The sequence below is a fragment of the Ictalurus punctatus genome, chromosome 1 (assembly GCF_001660625.3).
Source record: "Ictalurus punctatus breed USDA103 chromosome 1, Coco_2.0, whole genome shotgun sequence".
Classification (NCBI taxonomy): Eukaryota; Metazoa; Chordata; class Actinopteri; order Siluriformes; family Ictaluridae; genus Ictalurus; species Ictalurus punctatus.
In genome coordinates, this window is record NC_030416.2 from 34,795,677 (window position 1) to 34,816,407 (window position 20,731).

General features: G+C 38.1%; 1 protein-coding gene across 1 annotated transcript in view; it reads right to left on the minus strand.

The window, feature by feature from the left end:
- Positions 1 to 1,270: 1,270 nt before the first annotated feature.
- The window catches only part of gad2 (glutamate decarboxylase 2), a 33,604-nt gene continuing 14,143 nt past the window's right edge, over positions 1,271 to 20,731 (minus strand). The window contains exons 11-16 of the mRNA XM_017481773.3: positions 16,586 to 16,650; positions 14,520 to 14,598; positions 14,258 to 14,407; positions 13,029 to 13,136; positions 11,928 to 12,017; positions 1,271 to 6,095 (exon numbers count right to left, since the gene is read on the minus strand). Of these exons, the coding sequence (XP_017337262.1) occupies positions 5,922 to 6,095; positions 11,928 to 12,017; positions 13,029 to 13,136; positions 14,258 to 14,407; positions 14,520 to 14,598; positions 16,586 to 16,650 (666 nt within the window). The 3' untranslated portion in view covers positions 1,271 to 5,921. The remainder of the gene's footprint in view (positions 6,096 to 11,927; positions 12,018 to 13,028; positions 13,137 to 14,257; positions 14,408 to 14,519; positions 14,599 to 16,585; positions 16,651 to 20,731) is intronic.

The following is a 20,731-nucleotide window of genomic DNA, read 5'->3' on the forward strand; positions in this document are numbered from 1 at the left end:
TAAACAAATACAAGAGTAAATCTCTTCCTCGAACCGCATTCAGTTCTTCAGACTTGCCGATGTGATTTAGGACACAGCGGGACTTCCGGTAATCTATAAACACCAGCGAACTTCATTGTGTAGCTGAACAATAGAAGGCTATGATGGCGGCCATGTTGGAAAACTAGCCCAGCCCCCTTATAGGCCCTACTAAAGGCACAATTATGGTAATCAAGTCTTACTTGGAACTTCCTTTGTGCAAATGTGGACTAAACGTGCTATTTTACACGATCGTTTGTTTTAGAAATGTGCTCTGGTCAATACTGGTTTATTGTTCCGATCATTATAATTACTGCATCGTATTCATATCTGGTGAGCACAATGAGACATGATGTGATCAAACCAAGTGAGATGTTTTCACTTTGTGACCTGTAAATTGTTATTCGCTAATATGTGGGCATTTTATTTATGAAGCCCTACGCTCAGACGCCAGATTGCGATACACAGTGCTCTGAATTCACGGCTCCTGTGGTGAGAACAGAGATCTTGGATCCCAGGTAAACACTTTGTATTAGAGTATAAAGTTAAGCAGTAGTTTTAGTTTTTTCGTTTTTGAACTTTTGGCCATTTTGGGTTCTGACCCCCACCACCCACACCCCCACCCCACCCCACCCCACCCACCCACCCACCCACCCACCGACCAGGGACATAACGGTTTATGTTTAACGGCTTTTTTTTCTTTCTGTGGATGGAGATATTTTTGAAGATGCAATCGTTCAAACAGGATTTTTTTTTTTTGCAAACAGAGGAGTAAAAAATTACATTCTCAAAAATATCCACATGCACCCTGTTGAAAAAAAACCCCCACAGGCATTCTAACGGTTTCCACTACAAATACCATTACAAACCATTAGATAACCATTAAAACCATTACCATCATCGGTCCTTAATGATATCCACCAGACATAACATGCCACCAATTTCCAGTAGAGAACCACATTACAGTTTCCATTAAAAACAATACAATTCCCATTATAACCATTACAAATTCTATGAGGGTTTCGGTTGTTTTTTTTTTTTTCCTTTTCCAGCAGCGTGTCTAGACAGAGAATAACTTCCATGACTTATTAGCAAGATTCAGTTAAAAAATTAAAGACGCCTTGACTCTAGTTGCTGAGTGGTAAAACGTTTATAAAAAAGAAAAAAAATAAATAAAAAAAGAGACTTTTCAGCAAACCATTCCTCTGAGATGTGTGTAAAATGACTTTAAAACACACTCCGTTCCAGAACAATGTTTCCACAAGAATATTTATTCGTGATTTCCCAGTCACATACAGTAAATTTTCAAGAAAACTGGAGGCTGTATTATAATCCGTTTTGACACACTGGTTTACAAACGTCCTCTGAATTCAAATCAGACACGCACATTAGCTTTAACCAATAAAACGATGTTGAGCCTGTCCGGTCGGATGAAGATAAAGCTCATGTAAGGTCTAGCTGTTGTTCCTCGGGCACCGAGCTGCTAAAGAGCGAGTGCGCACTGCCCTTAAAGGTCTGAATGCTGCTTGCAGGGGCATAGCTTTAGCAAGAAAGAGTAAGAGGTACAGGAAGACAGAGTGCAATAGAGGAAAGGATTAAGACTACAGAGATATATATTTTATATTATATATATATATATATATATATATATATATATATATATATATATATATATATATATATATATATATATATAAATAGGCATGCTGGAGATCTACACAGACTAACATTAGAGACGACAATAGAGCGATAGACAGAGAGATAGAGATTAGATCGCAGAAGAAGCAGACGGTTTCTAGCCACACAGAGCATGCTAGCTTAGCGGATAAATATGTTTGAAGCGACACTACTACATGGAGCCATCAAGCTAGCGACAAAGCACTACATTTAAAGCGAAGCTATACATTCAGCACTAAGACTATCACACAGTAGATATTTGGGTAAATATTGTACACCACAGGCTTGGAAAAGCAAAGCGTTCATGCACATGCAAAGACTTGCAGGCCCGATAGTAGCAGCAACAGCAGCAGCAGCAGCAGCAGGAGGAGAAAACAAAAAAAGATATATATATATATATATGTATTTTTTTTTTTTAAAAGAGACAACATAAAGAACATGCCCAGGACACCACGGCTTTTTTTTTAACGACTTATTTAGGGTCGGCTTGCTAATTCAGAACGAGGACAGACCTTACATACGCCTCCATGAAAATAAAAAAAAAAAAGAGGAAAATCATTCGTTGTACATGTTAAGGATACAGATAGGTAGCGACAATGTGTTTTAGCGAACTACGAACGCAAAAACCCCGAAGCAAATTTAAACATCACACGTGACTTTTCATCCAAATCCAAAAACAAGCACACGGTCAGACGAATCACAGTTTCATCAAAAACGGTCAAAACTATGAACATCCACTGGACTTACAGGAAATCTAAAGTGCACAAAGTTCCCCAGGCAGAGAACAAGACAATACCGGCAATAAATACTAAGGCAATACAGTTACAAATGCACAAAAATGACATATTTTCACATAATGTCAAGTAGATCACTTGGGCACAAAGATAACCGACTTCGGTTCAGAAATGGCTTTCCATAATCGCTGGAATTGCACGTCATTGGAGTCTAAAACATTTTTTTTTTCTTCTTAGATTAGTATTTCGTAGCACAAAAAAATGCAGTTAAACGAAAGCCTGTTCCTTCACAGATAACTATACACATAAATCATGTATACATAAGCAGAATGAGTATATATATTATATATAGTATTACAATTACATGTTATTTTTGAATAGAGAAAATAATATTTTACCTCACAAATAGACTCTTTTATATACAGTACATGGATGTATTCACATAGATATGTGCTTAGTCAAGAAGTCCATTTACAGATCATGACCAAGAATAACCTTATTAAATGTTTTATTTATTTATTTTTATGACTGGTTGAATTTCTAACGCTGGAGTGGACGGGAAATGGAAAACTCACAGATGTTAAACTAAGTGCTACGGAGATTAAGGACACTGGATACTCCTCCCTCCCCACCACCAGAGGTCGCTCTCACCAGACCCATCCACTTGATGGTTACTTCCTGATTTTTTATAGAAACTAAGCAGTTTGTAGACCTTCATTTATTGCGAAGTCTTCCCAATCCCCGAGTTCAGATCCTTGTTTTTGCTAATTTCCTTTACGTGCCTTGAATCATCGCTTTGTTTTTTTAACAAAAGTTCTTGATGAACTTTGTGTATGGGAAATGGTGGAGGTTTGGGCGAGTTGACTTCCAGGTTAGCAGTAGACACGTATGGTGTCAGGTTAGTGGATCCATCTTATGGTGGCCCGGAAAACTCTGATTTAATTCCTCCATAGTTGTTCCCAATAACTGACCTTGGGAGGTTGCTGTCGATTGATGGTCGTAGGCAAAATCTTCTGAAAGAATGGAGACTCGGATGTAGAGCGAGGATCCATTCGTTAGAGGCTTAATAAAGTTCACAGAAAACAAAGTGAAAGCGCAATCCATCTATCCACCAATGGATAAGTCCGATAAACAAAACGGTTGAGGACACATAAATGTAATCAGCAATAACCGGTCCTGGAGCTTAAGTAAACACTGGGATTGGCAAGCCTTCTTCTTCTTCTTGTTTTAATGGTGGTTGGCAAACCAACTTAAGGTGCACCCCCTACTGGACTGGAGTGTGGGCAGCAGATTGGCAGGGGAATTTTTTTTTTAAAAATAAAATAAATAAATAAATAAATAATACCATTAGCAATAATATATAAATAAACAAACAAAATAACTAAATTACTATATACTAGATATTCATACTAAATTATTAAAGTCTCTCACTTATCCCAGTATTTATTTATTTTTTTAATTCGGTGCATTTTTGGCAAGACTTCGCAATGAATGAATGCTTATTTACTCTAAGACCAGGAAGTAAACGGGAAGTACTCTGGTGAGAGTTGGTACTCGGATGAGTGCACCCTCTGCTGGTGTGGCAGTGAAATCTCCAGAGTCCTCATGACACCTTGAATCTTATTGAGCTTATCTGATTCTATTTGAGTGATATCACTAAATGATATACATTTCCAGGTTAAACTATGAAACTGTTTCAGATATTGTTTTTGGTCTAGGTGCATGTACTTAGCAATATCGCTAATAGTTTGCTTCATGACTATAGGTTGATTTAAACTCACTAATACACTAATTCACTACAATATACTATATGCTTATGTATGTGAGAGTGAATTATTCACAGGAACAGATGACTGATCCTGCGATAAGAATGAAATGTTTCATCGCTTTGCGCCTGCGTATATATATTTATCTATATATATATATATGTGTGTGTGTGTGTGTGTGTGTGTGTGAAGATCTATTGGTATTTGTTGCTGTCTGCTAAAGATACAGACCTCACATACTTACACCTACTCTACACTTACTGGATTATTCACCAACATTTCGGCTCTTCGTCAGAACCTGCTAACTATTTTAACTTAAGATTAATGCTGTCTACTTCTTGGTCGCAAAAGAAAAGTCTTTTGTGCGCTGGATACAAGCGCTTTGCTCTGGATTCAACACCTCTGGTGTCTTTCAGACAAACATTTGTAGACAAACACTCTCAGACATGAAGTACAGACATCAACATCATCTAGTCAGAAAGAACTTCACTTCACTCTCTGCCTCAGGTACAGACTCCGGTTGTAATAATAATAATAATAATAATAATAATAGCATTTTATAAAAGCCTTTTAGGGTACCCAAGGACATTGTACAACTATGAGCTCTTCTTTTAGTTTTCCACACACTTCTTTCTTGATATAAAGTCTCCTTTGTTGACATTTCAGCCTTGTAGCCTTTAGTTATTTTACACATGGCTGCAGAAGATCTCCAGGAGCCGACTGCACCAAAAGGGCTTATGACCGTCTAACCACTTCTTGTGGTTGTAACTTGTAAGGCGGTCGCACCAAAGAGTCCAAAACTGATTTTGCACTAAGACCAGGCATAAAATTGATTTCTAGCTGAAAAAACTCGGATTTTAGAATTTAAATCCAAACATTAGCTGCTTCGTTGCACTGATATGCTCAGCCTGTCTAATAAATATTTACATCAGTAAAGTACTATTCAGATGGGGGTTATTCATTCATTCATTCATTCATTCATTCATTCATTCATTCATTCATCCATTCAGTCTGGAGTAAACGCTTTATGCCGGTCAGAATAAATGATTCTCTCAAAGTTCTGCTTCGTCATTATTACCGCTCTAGTTAAGACCTTTTGGTTCAGCCTGCTTCAGATCTTCCTCCGCTTACTCTTTTTCTCTCTGGATAAAAGCCGTTTACTCTAAAACCATTCTAGATAAAGCTTCTTTATGTCCTGTGCTAGGTTTAATATTAACACAAGAGTTGTTCTCCAGCAGGAATTAAACACTACATTTCTACTGTATTCTCTACTTATCAACACTCAAATGCTGCCTGTGAATATAAAGGCAATACTGAGGTAAGCCAAAGTGCTCTCTCTCTCTCTCTCTCTCTCTCTCTCTCTCTTTTTCTCTCTCATACATCCGTTTAAATAAATGTCCTTCCTTCTTATATATCTATAGTGACGACTGGCACTTAGAATATCTGGTCCGCTATAAGTTACGCCCTATTGCACAGGATTGAAGCAAATAATTCTTCACGCTCACACCACACATGTAAAGCTTACGCTGACATAGACAGGAGCGGACATGGACACTTCTACAGGGCTTCGGACCAAGACGTCCACGACACGTGGTGCTACGATACTTAAATACGGACTTTTTGACGTTAAATATATTCAGCTATATTAGACTTTAAAGAAGGGGGGGGGCAATAAAATTACCGTACATTCACAACAAATATTTTGTACATCGAGATGTCGTAAGCGTTACAGGTCCTGTCCGAGTCGCTCGATCTCTTCGATGAGGAAGTCGATGTCCTCGAAGGTGGCGGCCGGGTTGGAGATGACCATGCGGAAGAAGTTGACTTTGTCTCCCTGCGGCTGGTAGCTCACCATGGTCGTGCCGTACTCCATCATCCGAGCTTTGATCGTAGGAGCGACCTGAGGAAAAAGCATTTAACGCCGTGTCAAGAGTTTCTCAATCAACAGGACCACCAAAGTCCATTTAAAATAAAATAAAAAATTAAGGTGAATAGCAGGTAGTGGTGGTGTTTAGCTACTGGTTTAGCTGCTGATTTAGACTACGAGTCGATGACTTTATGTAAAAAATGACCTCGATGTTTACATAGGGAACGCCGCACAGATTCAGACGTGGGTTTTTATGCAGGTGCTCAAGTCTGGAACAGTTAAAATGTGTACTGTCCCTTTAAGACATAAGATTTTGTTTGTTCTGTGTGACGAATCCCGCTGTCCTCAAGAAGCTATATAGTACAGACAGAGCAAGTTGTGAGACTTGTATTTACTTTCATATAGTAACACTTCATAGTTTTTTATACGGTGACTGTGTATTTGTGTATGAATGGAGCATTAGTAATCATAAGCCCTGGGTTTTTTTTATCGTGAGTAGAAGCATTCAAGACTGAGCTTTTAATTCTGTCTAGTCCACAAGAACTTCATTTAAATCCATCCATCCATCCATCTTCTACCGCTTTATCCTTTTTCAGGGTCACGGGGAACCTGGAGCCTATCCCGGGGAGCATCGGGCACGAGGCGGGGTACACCCTGGACAGGGTGCCAATCCATCGCAGGGCACAATCACACACACATTCATACACTACGGACACTTTAGACACGCCAATCAGCCTACCATGCACGTCTTTGGACTGGGGGAGGAAACCGGAGTACCCGGAGGAAACCCACGCAGCACGGGGAGAACACGCAAACTCCACACACGCAGGGCCACGGTGGGAATCGAACCCCCGACCCTGGAGGTGTGAGGCGTACGTGCTAACCACTAAGCCCTTCATTTAAATGAAATGAAATAAAATAAAAAATCCGGGATAGAAAATGCGGACTGAAGAAAGAAATACCCCCCCCCCCCCACCCTGTTCCTGTTCAATGTAATACGATATAAACGAAGCGATAAGTGATCGTTCAAAACATGAATCACTAACACATGGTATATGAATGAGAAAAGGGCGAGGACTGTAGTTTATCACTAGTATATTACTGTATGAATAGTCCTACCTGCCGTTATCACATTAAGATATAACAATATGGCTTCCACACTCATTATTATAAAAGCAGCTTATAAAATAGCACTCGATGCAGCACTTTATATTATTTTACATTTTATTATTTATTTCTTTTGTGCCCATGCAAACTATTAAGTCGGCTACATATCCAGTTACTGAATGCTAATAGCGTAATTAAACATACAGTAAAGAGTTTTGTAGGACGTTTGTTGTAACTCTCCAGTCAAAGCCACGCCCCCACCCACGCTTGACTACTGAATGTCAGCCGTTAAAGGGCGGAGCTTTTTGAATCGGCAGGTAACACGATTGACAGGTGAGTAGAGATGTCTCGGTCTGCTTGGATGATGGTTTTTGACATCATTCCAAAATATATATATATTTTTAAAAACATCACTGACCATGTTGTTAATGCTACATAAGATTTACACGAAGGAACTAAACACTCAGTGCCAGAAAATATTCAACAAGTTGTACTAAAGTGTCTTATTTCTCTTATACCGCAACAATTTGCCAAAGATGACCATTTTTACTTATTAACGATATACTTTTTATCTGTTAATAGTACATTTAATGTTGTGGAACATCCATGAGACAAGTTAGTTATAAGCTAGAAACAGTTGTTCCCTCACCACCCCATATTTTTATCTCTCGAGGTTAATAAGGTGAAAAAAAAAAAAAAGAAAAGGAAAGAAAAAAAGCCGCTTGTCATGTCACTGAGAAACGTCAAAGCGTAAACTCCAAGCGTCACGTTACAGCGCCGACACTGGAGACTCCTTCCATAATCGTTAATAAACATCTCCTTACAGAAGATGCGATGTGTCCATGTGAATAAGGTGTTACTATAGAAACGGTAACGTATTAGCACTACTGTCCGAGCTGCTTTTATTGGAATTGAATCGACACATTATGACCAATCAGATTCGAGTACTTATTTACCATTTAGCAAACATCGTACAATTATATATGTAACTGTCATTTCCGTACCAATGCCTCTTCTCGAAACCTGAAATATCCAGCAAGCCGTCAGGAAACCCTCGGCACACTCATGTTCACCAGACCTGACAGACCAATCTAACCCACCTCTTGAAAGTTTATTAAAAGTTTAAAGATCTGTATCTTTAAAGAACGATTGCAGCCAAAGAAGTGACTTTGTGAGTTAAAGTGGTGCTTATTTTCCATTTGAGCCGTGACAGTGATGGGGGATGGGTGATGGTTCGAGGCTGAAGTTATTGACTGCTTGTCTGGTCTATCCGTCAGAGAACAGGGCGATTGCGTTGATTCAGGACAGCTGTGTCTGGCACAGGAAAGAGCGAGGGGCTAAATTTAGCAGCAGACACGCGGCGCTGTATCTGCAGAGAGACGTGCAGGGGTAATCTTGCAATGCCCTGGTGAAAGTAAATTATTCTGTACGGATGTCTCGTGTCATTTTTCATTTGTGGCATCTGTTTAAAGGCTTCTGACAGAAATGTGACTCTGGGACTTTTCTCATCTGGAGAAAAAGTGCGAGTAGGTGGTTTTTGTCTTTGTTATGTGACTCGGGTCGCACTCTGAAAACCCCCGGAGTCCATTTTTCATCACATCGCCTTTCCGTTTAACAAGCGCCTGCTACGCTACGGCGAGAACATGATCTCGTTAAATCACAAGCCATAAGCACATGACAAAAAGCTTGGGCTCGAGCGAATCTGAGGTTCTGAAGAAGAGATTAGAAAATGCTCCTCACTGTCACTTCTGTCTAGGAAAAGAATAATCAATGCTGTGCAGATTTATAGGATCTCAGAATAAAATCGAAGAGAAATATCTCTCAATAATACATTATACGTCTCTCGGGGTTACTGTATTTTCCATTCTATTAGATTTGTGGGGGTTTTTTTTCTTCATTTTTAAAGCAAGTGTGCGACTTATAAATGGGAATAGATGTGATAATGCAGAACAGGTTTTCTGGTTGGAGTTCATTTGGTTCCATGTTCAATTCATTTAAACAGATCATGCATATAAAGTAAAAGACAATGCATAGTAACGCAAGTCATGAATCATATATTGTAATCGTTGCCGAGTTGCTGTGGTTTAAGAGGAATAAACACTTCAGGGTGTGCCGTTATAGTTAAATAACTTCAGGGCAATAATAATAATAATAATAATGATAATAATAATAATAATAATAATAATAATAATAATAATAATAATAATCCATCCATCTTGTACCGCTTACTCCTTCTTCAGGGTTAATAATAATAATAATAACAACAACAACAACAACAACAACAACAACAACAACAATAATAATAATAACAATAATAATAATAATAATAATAACAATAATAATAATAATAATAATAATAATAATAATAATAATAATAATAATAATAATAATCCATCCATCTTCTACCGCTTACTCCTTCTTCAGGGTTAATAATAATAACAATAATAATAATAATAATAATAATAATAATAATAATAATAATAATAATAATAATAATAATCCATCCATCTTCTACCGCTTACTCCTTCTTCAGGGTTAATAATAATAATAATAATAATAATAATAATAATAATAATAATAAAAATAATAATAATAATAATCCATCCATCTTCTACCGCTTACTCCTTCTTCAGGGTTAATAATAATAATAATAATAATGACAACAACAACAACAACAACAACAACAATAATAATAATAATAATAATAATAATAATAATAATAATGTATTCATCTTCTACCGCTTACTCCTTCTTCATGGTTAATAATAATAACAATGATAATAACAATAATAACAACAACAACAACAACAACAACAACAATAATAATAATAATAATAATAATAATAATAATATTCCATCCATCTTCTACCGCTTACTCCTTCTTCAGGGTTAATAATAATAATAATAATAATAATAATAATAATAATAATAATAATATTAATAATAATAATAATAGCAATAACAACAACAACAATAGTTATTGTTATTTTATATTATTGTTGTTGTTGTTGTTGTTGTTAATTTAGATTTATTTTTATATATTTTATATAATTAAGATCTATGATGGTGATTATAAATAATTTGTTTATTTCTTCTTCTCCTTCTTCCTCTCCTTGTGTTCTTCCCCTTCTTCTTCTTCTCCTTGGCTTCTTCATCTTCTTCCCCTTCTTCTACCTCTGTTCTTCTTCTCCTTCTTCTTCCTCTTCCTCTTCTTCCTCCCTTCTTCTCCTTGTCTTCTTCTTCTTCTCCTTGGCTTCTTCATCTTCTTCCCCTTCTTCTACCTCTGTTCTTCTTCTCCTTCTTCTTCCTCTTCTTCCTCCCTTCTTCTCCTTGTCTTCTTCTTCTTCCTGTCTTCCTCTTCTTCTTCTTCTTCTTCTTCTTCTTCTTCTTCTTCTTCTCCTCCTTGTCTTCTTCATCTTCTTCCCCTTCTTCTTCCTCTGTTCTTCTTCTCCATGTCTTCTTCTTCTTCCTCTTCTTCCTCTCTTCTTCTTCTCCTTGTCTTCTTCTTCTTCCCCTTCTTCTTCCTCTGTTCTTCTTCTTCCTCTCTTCTTTTTCTCCTTGTCTTCTTCTTCTTCTTCTTATTCCCCTTATTCTTCCTCTGTTCTTCTTCTTCCTCTCTTCTTCTTCATCATCTCTTCTTCTTCTTCTTCTTCTCCTTCCTCTCCTTCTTCTTCTTCTTCTTCTTCCTCCTCCACTCCTCTTCTTCCTCTCTCCTTCTTCTTCTCCTTCTGTTCAAGTCTGAAAGTGCTTTACTTATAATTATGTAAGTCACCTTAAGAAATCTGTGTGATTTTTTTTTTATACCTGTATTTTACTTCTACCGACATTTCCATAAGTTTTTACTTGTCTCGTTTATTTTAGATCTTTTGTCTTACTCTTTTCGGCATCTGCTGGCTTCCTCCAAACAGAGACAATAAAAGCATCTTATCTTCTAAAAAATCATTCATAAATTAAGTACATATACACAGTGCGGCAAGATAAAAGGCACAATACGCCGATTTAATCAAGTACCTTTTTAATTTAGATTTTGATTCAGTGGAACACTATTCCACAGTTCAGGGGCGATAAAAGAAAAACATCATATCATAAACTCACAAGGACCGGACGGGGACGACTCCACTGTCCACTGCCGACAAGTCTAGTCCTTCTTAGAACTAATTTGTATGCCTCAGATACACTTAAAATCAGCACAGAAATGTAATCCAGCCACCTTGTTGTTGTAGCAAGCATACTAAGTCCACACACGTTCTACATTTAGCTCCTGGTTTCTCCCTACAGACAGACTGACAGATGGACGGCCAGACAGACCAATGACAAAAATCCCAGACAAGCCAGAAAATGGGCCTCGAGTTCCTGAACGTGACCGTGTAAGTAAGTAACATCTCTGCATGACAAACAGGAAGGAAGCTATTACAGAAAAAAAACTGTTTCAGACGCTTGACCTTGCTGTGACCTTGACCCTGTATGAATCGATTCCCAAATCGAATGAACTGGCTGCAACCATAATTTTACATTAATTTTTACAAACCGTCAATCACTCTTTCTTGAGATATCGCGACAGCGAGAATCTCGCATAGACCTTAAAGCATAATAATAATAATAATAATAATAATAATAATAATAATAATAATAATAATAATAATAATAAAGAATAAATCCTAAAAGCACCATAGTCAAAACTGGAGACCTGTTAAGTATCTGAACCAGTGACGAGACCTCGACTTGAACGTTTTAATTCCACTTCTCCTTTAAACTCACCTTGTGTAGACGCTTCATCTTTTCCACTTTGTCTTCCAGGTAGCGCACGCCGGGTGGGAGGTACCAGAAACACACGTTGGTGTGTTGAGGCTGCAAGAACACACACACACACACACACACACACACACGACAAGAACAATGACATGAAGACCAATTCATCATTTCGACCATAAAAACTACACACACACACACACACACCCACACCCACACACACACATCCATCACTCCATTAAGCATGAAGCTCATTGAGATGCAAACGTGTGGAGGCTGAGGTGGCGTGATTAGCCTCGCCACTCACTGGCTGCCTCGTAATGAGAATAATTGTCGCTGTCAGTTTTGGAGCTGCCGTGTAATCTGTTCAATCAAAAGACCAATTCATGCACAGACAATAAGGCGGGCTGTTCAGGATGGGGGAGTGTGTGTGTGTGTGTGTTATGGAGCAGGTACCTCATAGAGAGACATTAAACTCCATTATAGCCACTCAGCCCTATTGTGTGTCTCTAGAGGGCAGCACCGGTAAGAGGCAGCCATAACACACTACTCTGTCCACACACACACACACACACACACACACACACACACACACACACACACACAAAGCTCTATTATTTAACATGGCTTGTGACTCACAGCTGACCAGGCATTATTATTTATGCAGCATCTCTGAACTCTGAATTCACTCTGTCAGCTTCAGGGCTTTCGTAAAAAAAATAAATAATAAGAACACGATTTAAAATGAAAACGTTGCATTTCCTTTCCCGTGTCTCACGTCCTGCTCCGATTCCATCAGGGTTATAAACCTCACGCAGGCCGTGCTCCTGTGAAGAGGCCACGCTGCCAACAAGCATCATTTCCATTTAGATTAGCCTGGCCTGCTTCCCCTGCTGTCTGAAAGGGAACGCGCTCACAATCAGCACTGACACACTGAATGACTTTATATAAATACTGCTGCGAGCGCTGCGAGTGCTGCGAGTGCTGCTCATTCCCCCGGGCGTTTCATGGGCTTTTTTCATGCAGAAAAAAAGGAGAGGTGTGTGTGGGGGGGGGGGGGACTCAGCAAAGTAAATGATAAATATTAAAATATCAGATGGAAGAACTTGCCTTTCCATCAAACACCATCTCGTAGCCTTCTCTGTCCTTTATCTTGTTGTAGAGATATTCAGACAACTCGAGACATTTATCTATCTGAGCCTCGAAGCCAATAGTGCCCTGTGAGGAGAGAGAGAGAGAGAGAGAGAGAGAGAGAGAGAGAGAGAGAGAGAGAGAGAGAGAGAGAGAAATAAAAACAAATAAATGCAGGAAGGAAGTTAGAAAAGAAAAAAGAAAGAAAGAAGGAAAGAAAGAAAGAAAAAAAGAGAAAGAATGAAATTATTAATAAATAGAAAGAATGAAGGAAAGAAAGACATGAGAAAAAAGAAAGAAAGAAAGAAAGAAAGAAAGAAAGAAAGAAAGAAAGAAATGAGATAAATAGAAAGAAAGAATAAAGAGAACAAATGAAATGAATAAATAGAAAGAAAGAAAGAAATGAAATGAGAAATGAATAGAAAGAAAGAAATAAGAGAAAGAATTAAATTATTAATAAATAGAAAGAATGAAGGAAAGAAAGAAAGAAATGAGAAAATAGAAAGAATTAAATTAATAAATAGAAATAAAGAAAGAAAAAATAAGGAGAAATAATGAAATTAATAAATAGAAAGAAAGAAAGAAAGAAAGAAATGAGAAATAAATCGAAAGAAAGAAAGAAAGAAAGAAAAAAGAAAGAAATGAGAAATGAATAGAAAGAAAGAAAGAAAGAAAGAAATGAGAAATAAATCGAAAGAAAGAAAGACCGAAAGAAAGAAAAAAGAAAGAAAGAAAGAAAGAAAGAAATGAAACGAGAAATAAATAGAAGAAAGAAAGAAAGAAAGAAGGACGGAAGGTTTTTGTTTTCCTGAACAGGTTCTCTGATAATAAAGCACGGTGCTGTAGGGTTCTACACAGCAGTGTTCTCTATGATTAATGTTGAACATATCACAGTGATATTGTGACATAATGAGCTGCATCAGCTCCAAGAGCCAATCATGTTCCACTATGCTAATGAGAGGTTACAATCACACTAGCATCTGAATTAAGATTTAGTTCTATGTTCTATGGAAATTAGGTATGCAGCTTAAACTATTAGCATGTTAGCCTGTAACATCCATCAAACAATCCAATTTTACACTGATTAGCGTATATATATATATATATATATATATATATATATATATATATATATATATATATATATATATATACTGTACATGTGTGTAGGAAGTTCTCCGTGGCTAAATCTCGCTGTACGTGTGTACCTTAGCTCGCCACATGAGCCAGAGCTTGAAGATGTCAACGTGGCGTCCACACTGCAGCGCCTTGTCTCCGGTGTCGTAGCTCAGGTCGTATTGTTTGTCCTGCTGGAACAGGTAACACGCCTGCATCTGGTTACAGCTCTGCATCAAACCCTGCAACAACACAGAGCCCAAAATATCCCACCTAAATAAAACACAATCATTAACGACGGACAATACGGAGATGTTGTCATGACTTCTTTTTTCACCGGACCTCACTCCTCACCTCCTCTCTGACGAGCAAAGCCGAGCACTGCAGGGGCACGGCCATCATCTTATGAGGGTTCCACGTCATGGAGTTCGCCCTGAAAGAGCAAAGTGCAACATACCGAGGGAAGTGTTTTCTCGCTGTGGATCAGGAAGGTCGGCTCAGTGCCACTCGATTTCCTTTAAAGTAAATCAAACTTCATACAACGCAATTCAATTTGATTCACTTAACTTTTAGTTGATCATTTTAATCAATTTCTATTGGCGAGGATTCAGCATTTCAGATATAATATATGTAGTGCTCATGAGAGTACGACAAAGGCCATATAAATATCAAAATATATCTACCAACAAAAGCCTTGACTTTAGCATAAATTTACTCTAAGTGAGTATGATTCTTGTACTCTAATTTCCTGCTTGGTGTTTTATCTTATTTTATTTTTTAAAAGTAACGTCAAATATAATTTTTAAAATACGATGATATTACTCTGGGCCTAATGGGGGGCGGGGGGCCCTAGTGGACACAATATTATTTTCCAAAATTTTCCATATCAGAGTTGAATTTTCAAGCATTTTTCAGTTGATTTTTCTTTTTTTTTTTCTTTTCTTTTCTTTCTTTTTTTTGGATATTTTTGGACGCTTTTGCAATACTTTCAATTATTGTATCAGTCCCTAAAGAAACGTAATGAATGAAAGCAAACCGAATTGAAAGAAAATCAATTTAATGAATTATCATACAACACATGGTTATCTTTTGCGCTTCAGATTACCTAACTCTCTAAAAGGATTATAATATATATATATATATATTTTTAGAAAGCAAAGTGATAATGATAATAAATGATAAGGAGTAGGACAGAACGTGTGGGATTACCCATGGTTCTCTGGATTACCCATGGTTCTGTGGATTACCCATGGTTCTGTGGAGTTTAGTCGACAAAACAACCTAATGTCAACAAATACAGCAAAATCCTAATATAGACGAATAATTTGATAAGGATTTTGGGTTAGACTTAGTTTAAATCCATTCCTGCATGTCCAGCTGCATTTAGTCCACATGCTTACAGTAAACGTTTTCTTATCGCATGAGCTGAATTACACACTGCTTTTGTTCTCCCAAAAGTCGCAGAGGTTAAACACGCTGAACGGCCTCAGGCGAAGACTTCTCGGCAGGATAGAAACTCAACATCAGTCATTTGACAGCAAATCAAGCCAGATTTCTCCCTGAGGCCCGAGTATTATTATTATCGATATGCTTTCCTGTAACCGCGCGTCCCGAAGCGTTTATTCCTCTCACACCACGGCGATTACGATTCACCAACGATTCCAATTTCTAACGTACTAATCAACGACACATCACGACACAGGAACATTTAATATTATGGAACGTCCTGTTCTTGCTTACGTCACAGCAGTCGCAACCAAGCTGTTACAAAGCACTGACACTGGAGACTCCTTCCATGAAACGGTACGAAACGGTACCGTCTCCTCACAGAAATCTTTCAGCATATCAACGTTTATATGTTTTCATTTGTTAAACAATGACATTTTTGTATGGTCTGCACTTAGATAGTGCTTAGAGGTTCTACAAAGCCCTTTAGACCGGTTACATTGGTTTAGATTTGCGCTTTACACTGGCTTACACTGGTTCTCATTCACACACACACACCAATGGTAGCAGAGCTGCCATACAAGGCGCTAGCTTGTCATCGGGGTGGTATGAGTTCAGTGTCTTGCCCAAGGACACGTCGGCATGTGGAGTCACGTGGGCCGGGAATCAAACCGCCAACCCTACGATTAGTGGACGACCCGCTCTACCACCTGATCCACAACAGGCATTTACAACTGGAAGTACTATCCATGTCACTGAAAGTTCAAGAAATCAGTTCACTGAGCTGTGGTGTAAAATGCAGTAACACTCTTCCACCTTTGATGGTATATGTGTGTGTCGTCGTAATAAATAAATTATTATACCTATATAAAAAAAAGTCTGGGTCAATGGTAAATAGTGTAATTAGACATGTTGTATATAGGGAATGGGAGAGATGAGTTTATGATTTATAGCGTCTGATCTGCGGCGCTGACCTCTCGACGCCGTTGAGTTTCCATCTGTGTTTCCGGGACATGAGCAGACTCCCTCCCCAGGCGCCCTGCAGAGGAAAACCCAGGAGGTTAACACACTCCAGAACACGGATAACAAGACTGCTTGACACGGCACTACAGTCAACTCCCAAATGTTCTGTGTGAAGGTCACAGCATGCACTAGCCTACCTGTCCACAGCTCAGGACGGTTTCAGTACAAACTAATCCCCTTATACACGTTCTCTAACGCATGCTGATTTGTGAGGGATTGATTCATTTATTTATCTGTTTGTTGAATGATGGTTTTGTCCCCCCCACAGTTCTTGCCCTTCATTTTCAGGACTTATTAAGATTTTTCAGAACGTTTTCAGAGTCGTTTATGCTCAGCTTTCCAGTTTTTACAATTTCATAAGCTTTTCAGCTTTTCATTTTCAGCTTTTCAAATAAGTGAATGTCTAAAAACGATCGAAAACGGAAATGTGTTATATGCTGTGTTCACTTTATCAACAAAATACCCATCATTTCCACAGTATATTTTCCGAATGTAATATTAATATGTCCCTAATATAACTTTTCCAGGTCTGTCTGCACTACAGCTTGGAAGCTGAGGAAAGAATTTCAACATTTATTTTAATTTTTAGACACATCGCATTAAATGTTTGTTTTTTTTTTTGTTTTTTTTTGGACTGTCTTTAATAAATTTACATGTTTACCTATTTTTTTTTTTTATTATTTATTTTTTTTTTTGAGTTTTGAAATATCAGTAAAAAATCATAACCCTAAAACTAAAAATCTAAAAATCATCTAGGAATCCCATCAAGGTCATGGCGTGAGTGTGGCAGACGACTGTGTTCAACATCTAAATGTTGAGATGGACCAAACGTCTACTTAATTTATAGAAAATCTGTATTTGTGAGATTTAATTTTTTAATGTAATTTTTTTTTTTTTTTTTTTTTTTTTTTTTTTTTTTAGGTATTTAGGGTTCTGAATTGTAGAAATCTGACATTTTCGGGTTCTGATTTAAATAAAAAAAAAAAAAAAGGAAATCTTATCCCTTGCAAGTTCAACACAAACAATTCAAAAATTACAAATGAAAATTTATTTTGAATTATATATATATATATATATATATATATATATATAGTCAAAACTCCACATCTTGATGATTCTTAAAATAATGTAAGAGTCGAGGTTGTAAATTAAAAGTAACTCTTCGAAATTTTGAAATGACTGAAGATTACGTAAAAAATAAAGTGGGGACAAAAATAAAAAATAAAAAATCAAATGCTTAAACCAAGGATTTTCCCTAAATAACAAAGGAAAAGTGACCATAAAAAGAGTACGAATGGGTTTAATGCTTGAAAGTAGAATTTTTCCTCCTTGAAATAATCCCATATAGAAGCAATTCCACCACTTGGCTGATGTAAAGTGTGTGTGTGTGTGTGTGTGTGTGTGTGTGTGTGTGTGTGTGTGTGTGTGTGTGTGTGTGTGTATGTGTGTGTGTGTGTGTGTGTGTGACAACTGCTGAAATGGCCACAGGGTACAAAGCCCTGCCCCACCAGTAAAATGAAGCAATAAACCATTGTTATTATACTCATTGGTCTCAAGAGTATAGAACACACACACACACACACACACACACACACACACACACACACACACACACACACACACGAAGAGTAATAGCTAGTAATTGGTAGCTATTAAATTAAATTATTCCTCCAAGGTGAGTCATTTAGAACATTGACTTCACCTCATATAAAAACGTTAAGCTATATTAACAACTTGATTGGTGGTAGGGAAAATTATTTATTTTTAGAACGAGCATTTGATCATAACACAATATCCGAATAGTTGAAGGAATAATTCATCTGATGTAAAAATCATGTTTCTTCCATTTGATTTCCGTCCGTTCCTGCCAGAGAGATTATAATACATTATATATACAATTTTATTTTGAATTCTTTTAAAGAATTGTTTATCACTCGAGAGCAAGCTGTTAAAGCAAACTATTCAAGAATTCAAACTCTTTTCTATTGATAGAAATGATATTGAAGCCTTCAAAGCAGAAAATTGCTATCTTTTTTATATTTTGCGTTCCAATCTGCGATAAAAGACAATAAAAGACTACATAGCGGAAACTATATAAGTGTTTATTTATTTATTTGTTTGTTTGTGTTTATTTTTTCCCTTTGTTCTTTTATTCATGTATTCATTTTCAACTTTTATTTTTACCAAAAGATGGATAAGTATTTTGGTTCTCTTTTTTTTATTTTTATTTTTTTACCAAGAGTGTGCTTCATCAAGGCCAATGCACAGCAATACAAGATTCAAAACTGCTACCACTGTAGAACTGACTGACGACGATTCTGTTTAACAGTCAGCAGAGCTGAGTTCAGGGTCAGGAGAATGCAACAGGATGTCGATATTTGGTAGGGTAGAGAGAGTGATGCAGTGATGATGAGCCAGCAGTGACAGCTCACATGGAGCACTTCACAAAGCCTGCACATGACATGTACACTCAACACATTAGATACCATGTCATAGAGTGAACACGTCAGCACATAGTCACCACATCAGCACAGTCACTACATCAGCACACAGTCACTACATCAGCACACAGTCACCACATCAGCACAGTCACTATATCAGCACACAGTCACCTCATCAGCACAGTCACTACATCAGCACACAGTCACTACATCAGCACACAGTCACCTCATCAGCACAGTCACTACATCAGCACAGTCACTACATCAGCACACAGTCACTACATCAGCACACAGTCACCACATCAGTACAGTCACTATATCAGCACACAGTCACCTCATCAGCACAGTCACTACATCAGCACACAGTCACTACATCAGCACACAGTCACCTCATCAGCACACAGTCACTATATCAGCACACAGTCACCTCATCAGCACAGTCACTACATCAGCACACAGTCACTACATCAGCACACAGTCACTACATCAGCACACAGTAACTACATCAGCACACAGTCACTACATCAGCACACAGTAACTACATCAGCACACAGTCACTACATCAGCACACAGTCACCACATCAGCACACAGTCACCTCATCAGCACAGTCACTATATCAGCACACAGTAACTACATCAGCACACAGTCACTACATCAGCACACAGTAACTACATCAGCACACAGTCACTACATCAGCACACAGTCACTACATCAGCACACAGTCACTACATCAGCACACAGTCACTACATCAGCACACAGTAACTACATCAGCACACAGTCACTACATCAGCACACAGTCACTACATCAGCACACAGTCACTACATCAGCACACAGTCACTACATCAGCACACAGTAACTACATCAGCACACAGTCACTACATCAGCACACAGTAACTACATCAGCACAGTCACTACATCAGCACACAGTCACTACATCAGCACACAGTCACTACATCAGCACAGTCACTACATCAGCACACAGTCACTACATCAGCACACAGTCACTACATCAGCACACAGTCACTACATCAGCACACAGTAACTACATCAGCACACAGTCACTACATCAGCACACAGTAACTACATCAGCACACAGTCACTACATCAGCACACAGTCACTACATCAGCACACAGTCACTACATCAGCACACAGTCACTACATCAGCACACAGTAACAACATCAGCACACAGTCACTACATCAGCACACAGTCACTACATCAGCACAGTCACTACATCAGCACACAGTCACTACATCAGCACACAGTCACTACATCAGCACAGTCACTACATCAGCACACAGTAACAACATCAGCACACAGTCACTACATCAGCACACAGTAACTACATCAGCACACAGTCACTACATCAGCACACAGTAACAACATCAGCACACAGTCACTACATCAGCACACAGTCACTACATCAGCACAGTCACTACATCAGCACACAGTCACTACATCAGCACACAGTCACTACATCAGCACAGTCACTACATCAGCACAGTCACTACATCAGTACACAGTCACTACATCAGCACACAGTCACTACATCAGCACACAGTCACTACATCAGCACAGTCACTACATCAGCACACAGTAACTACATCGGCACACAGTCACCACATCAGCACACAGTCACTACATCAGCACACA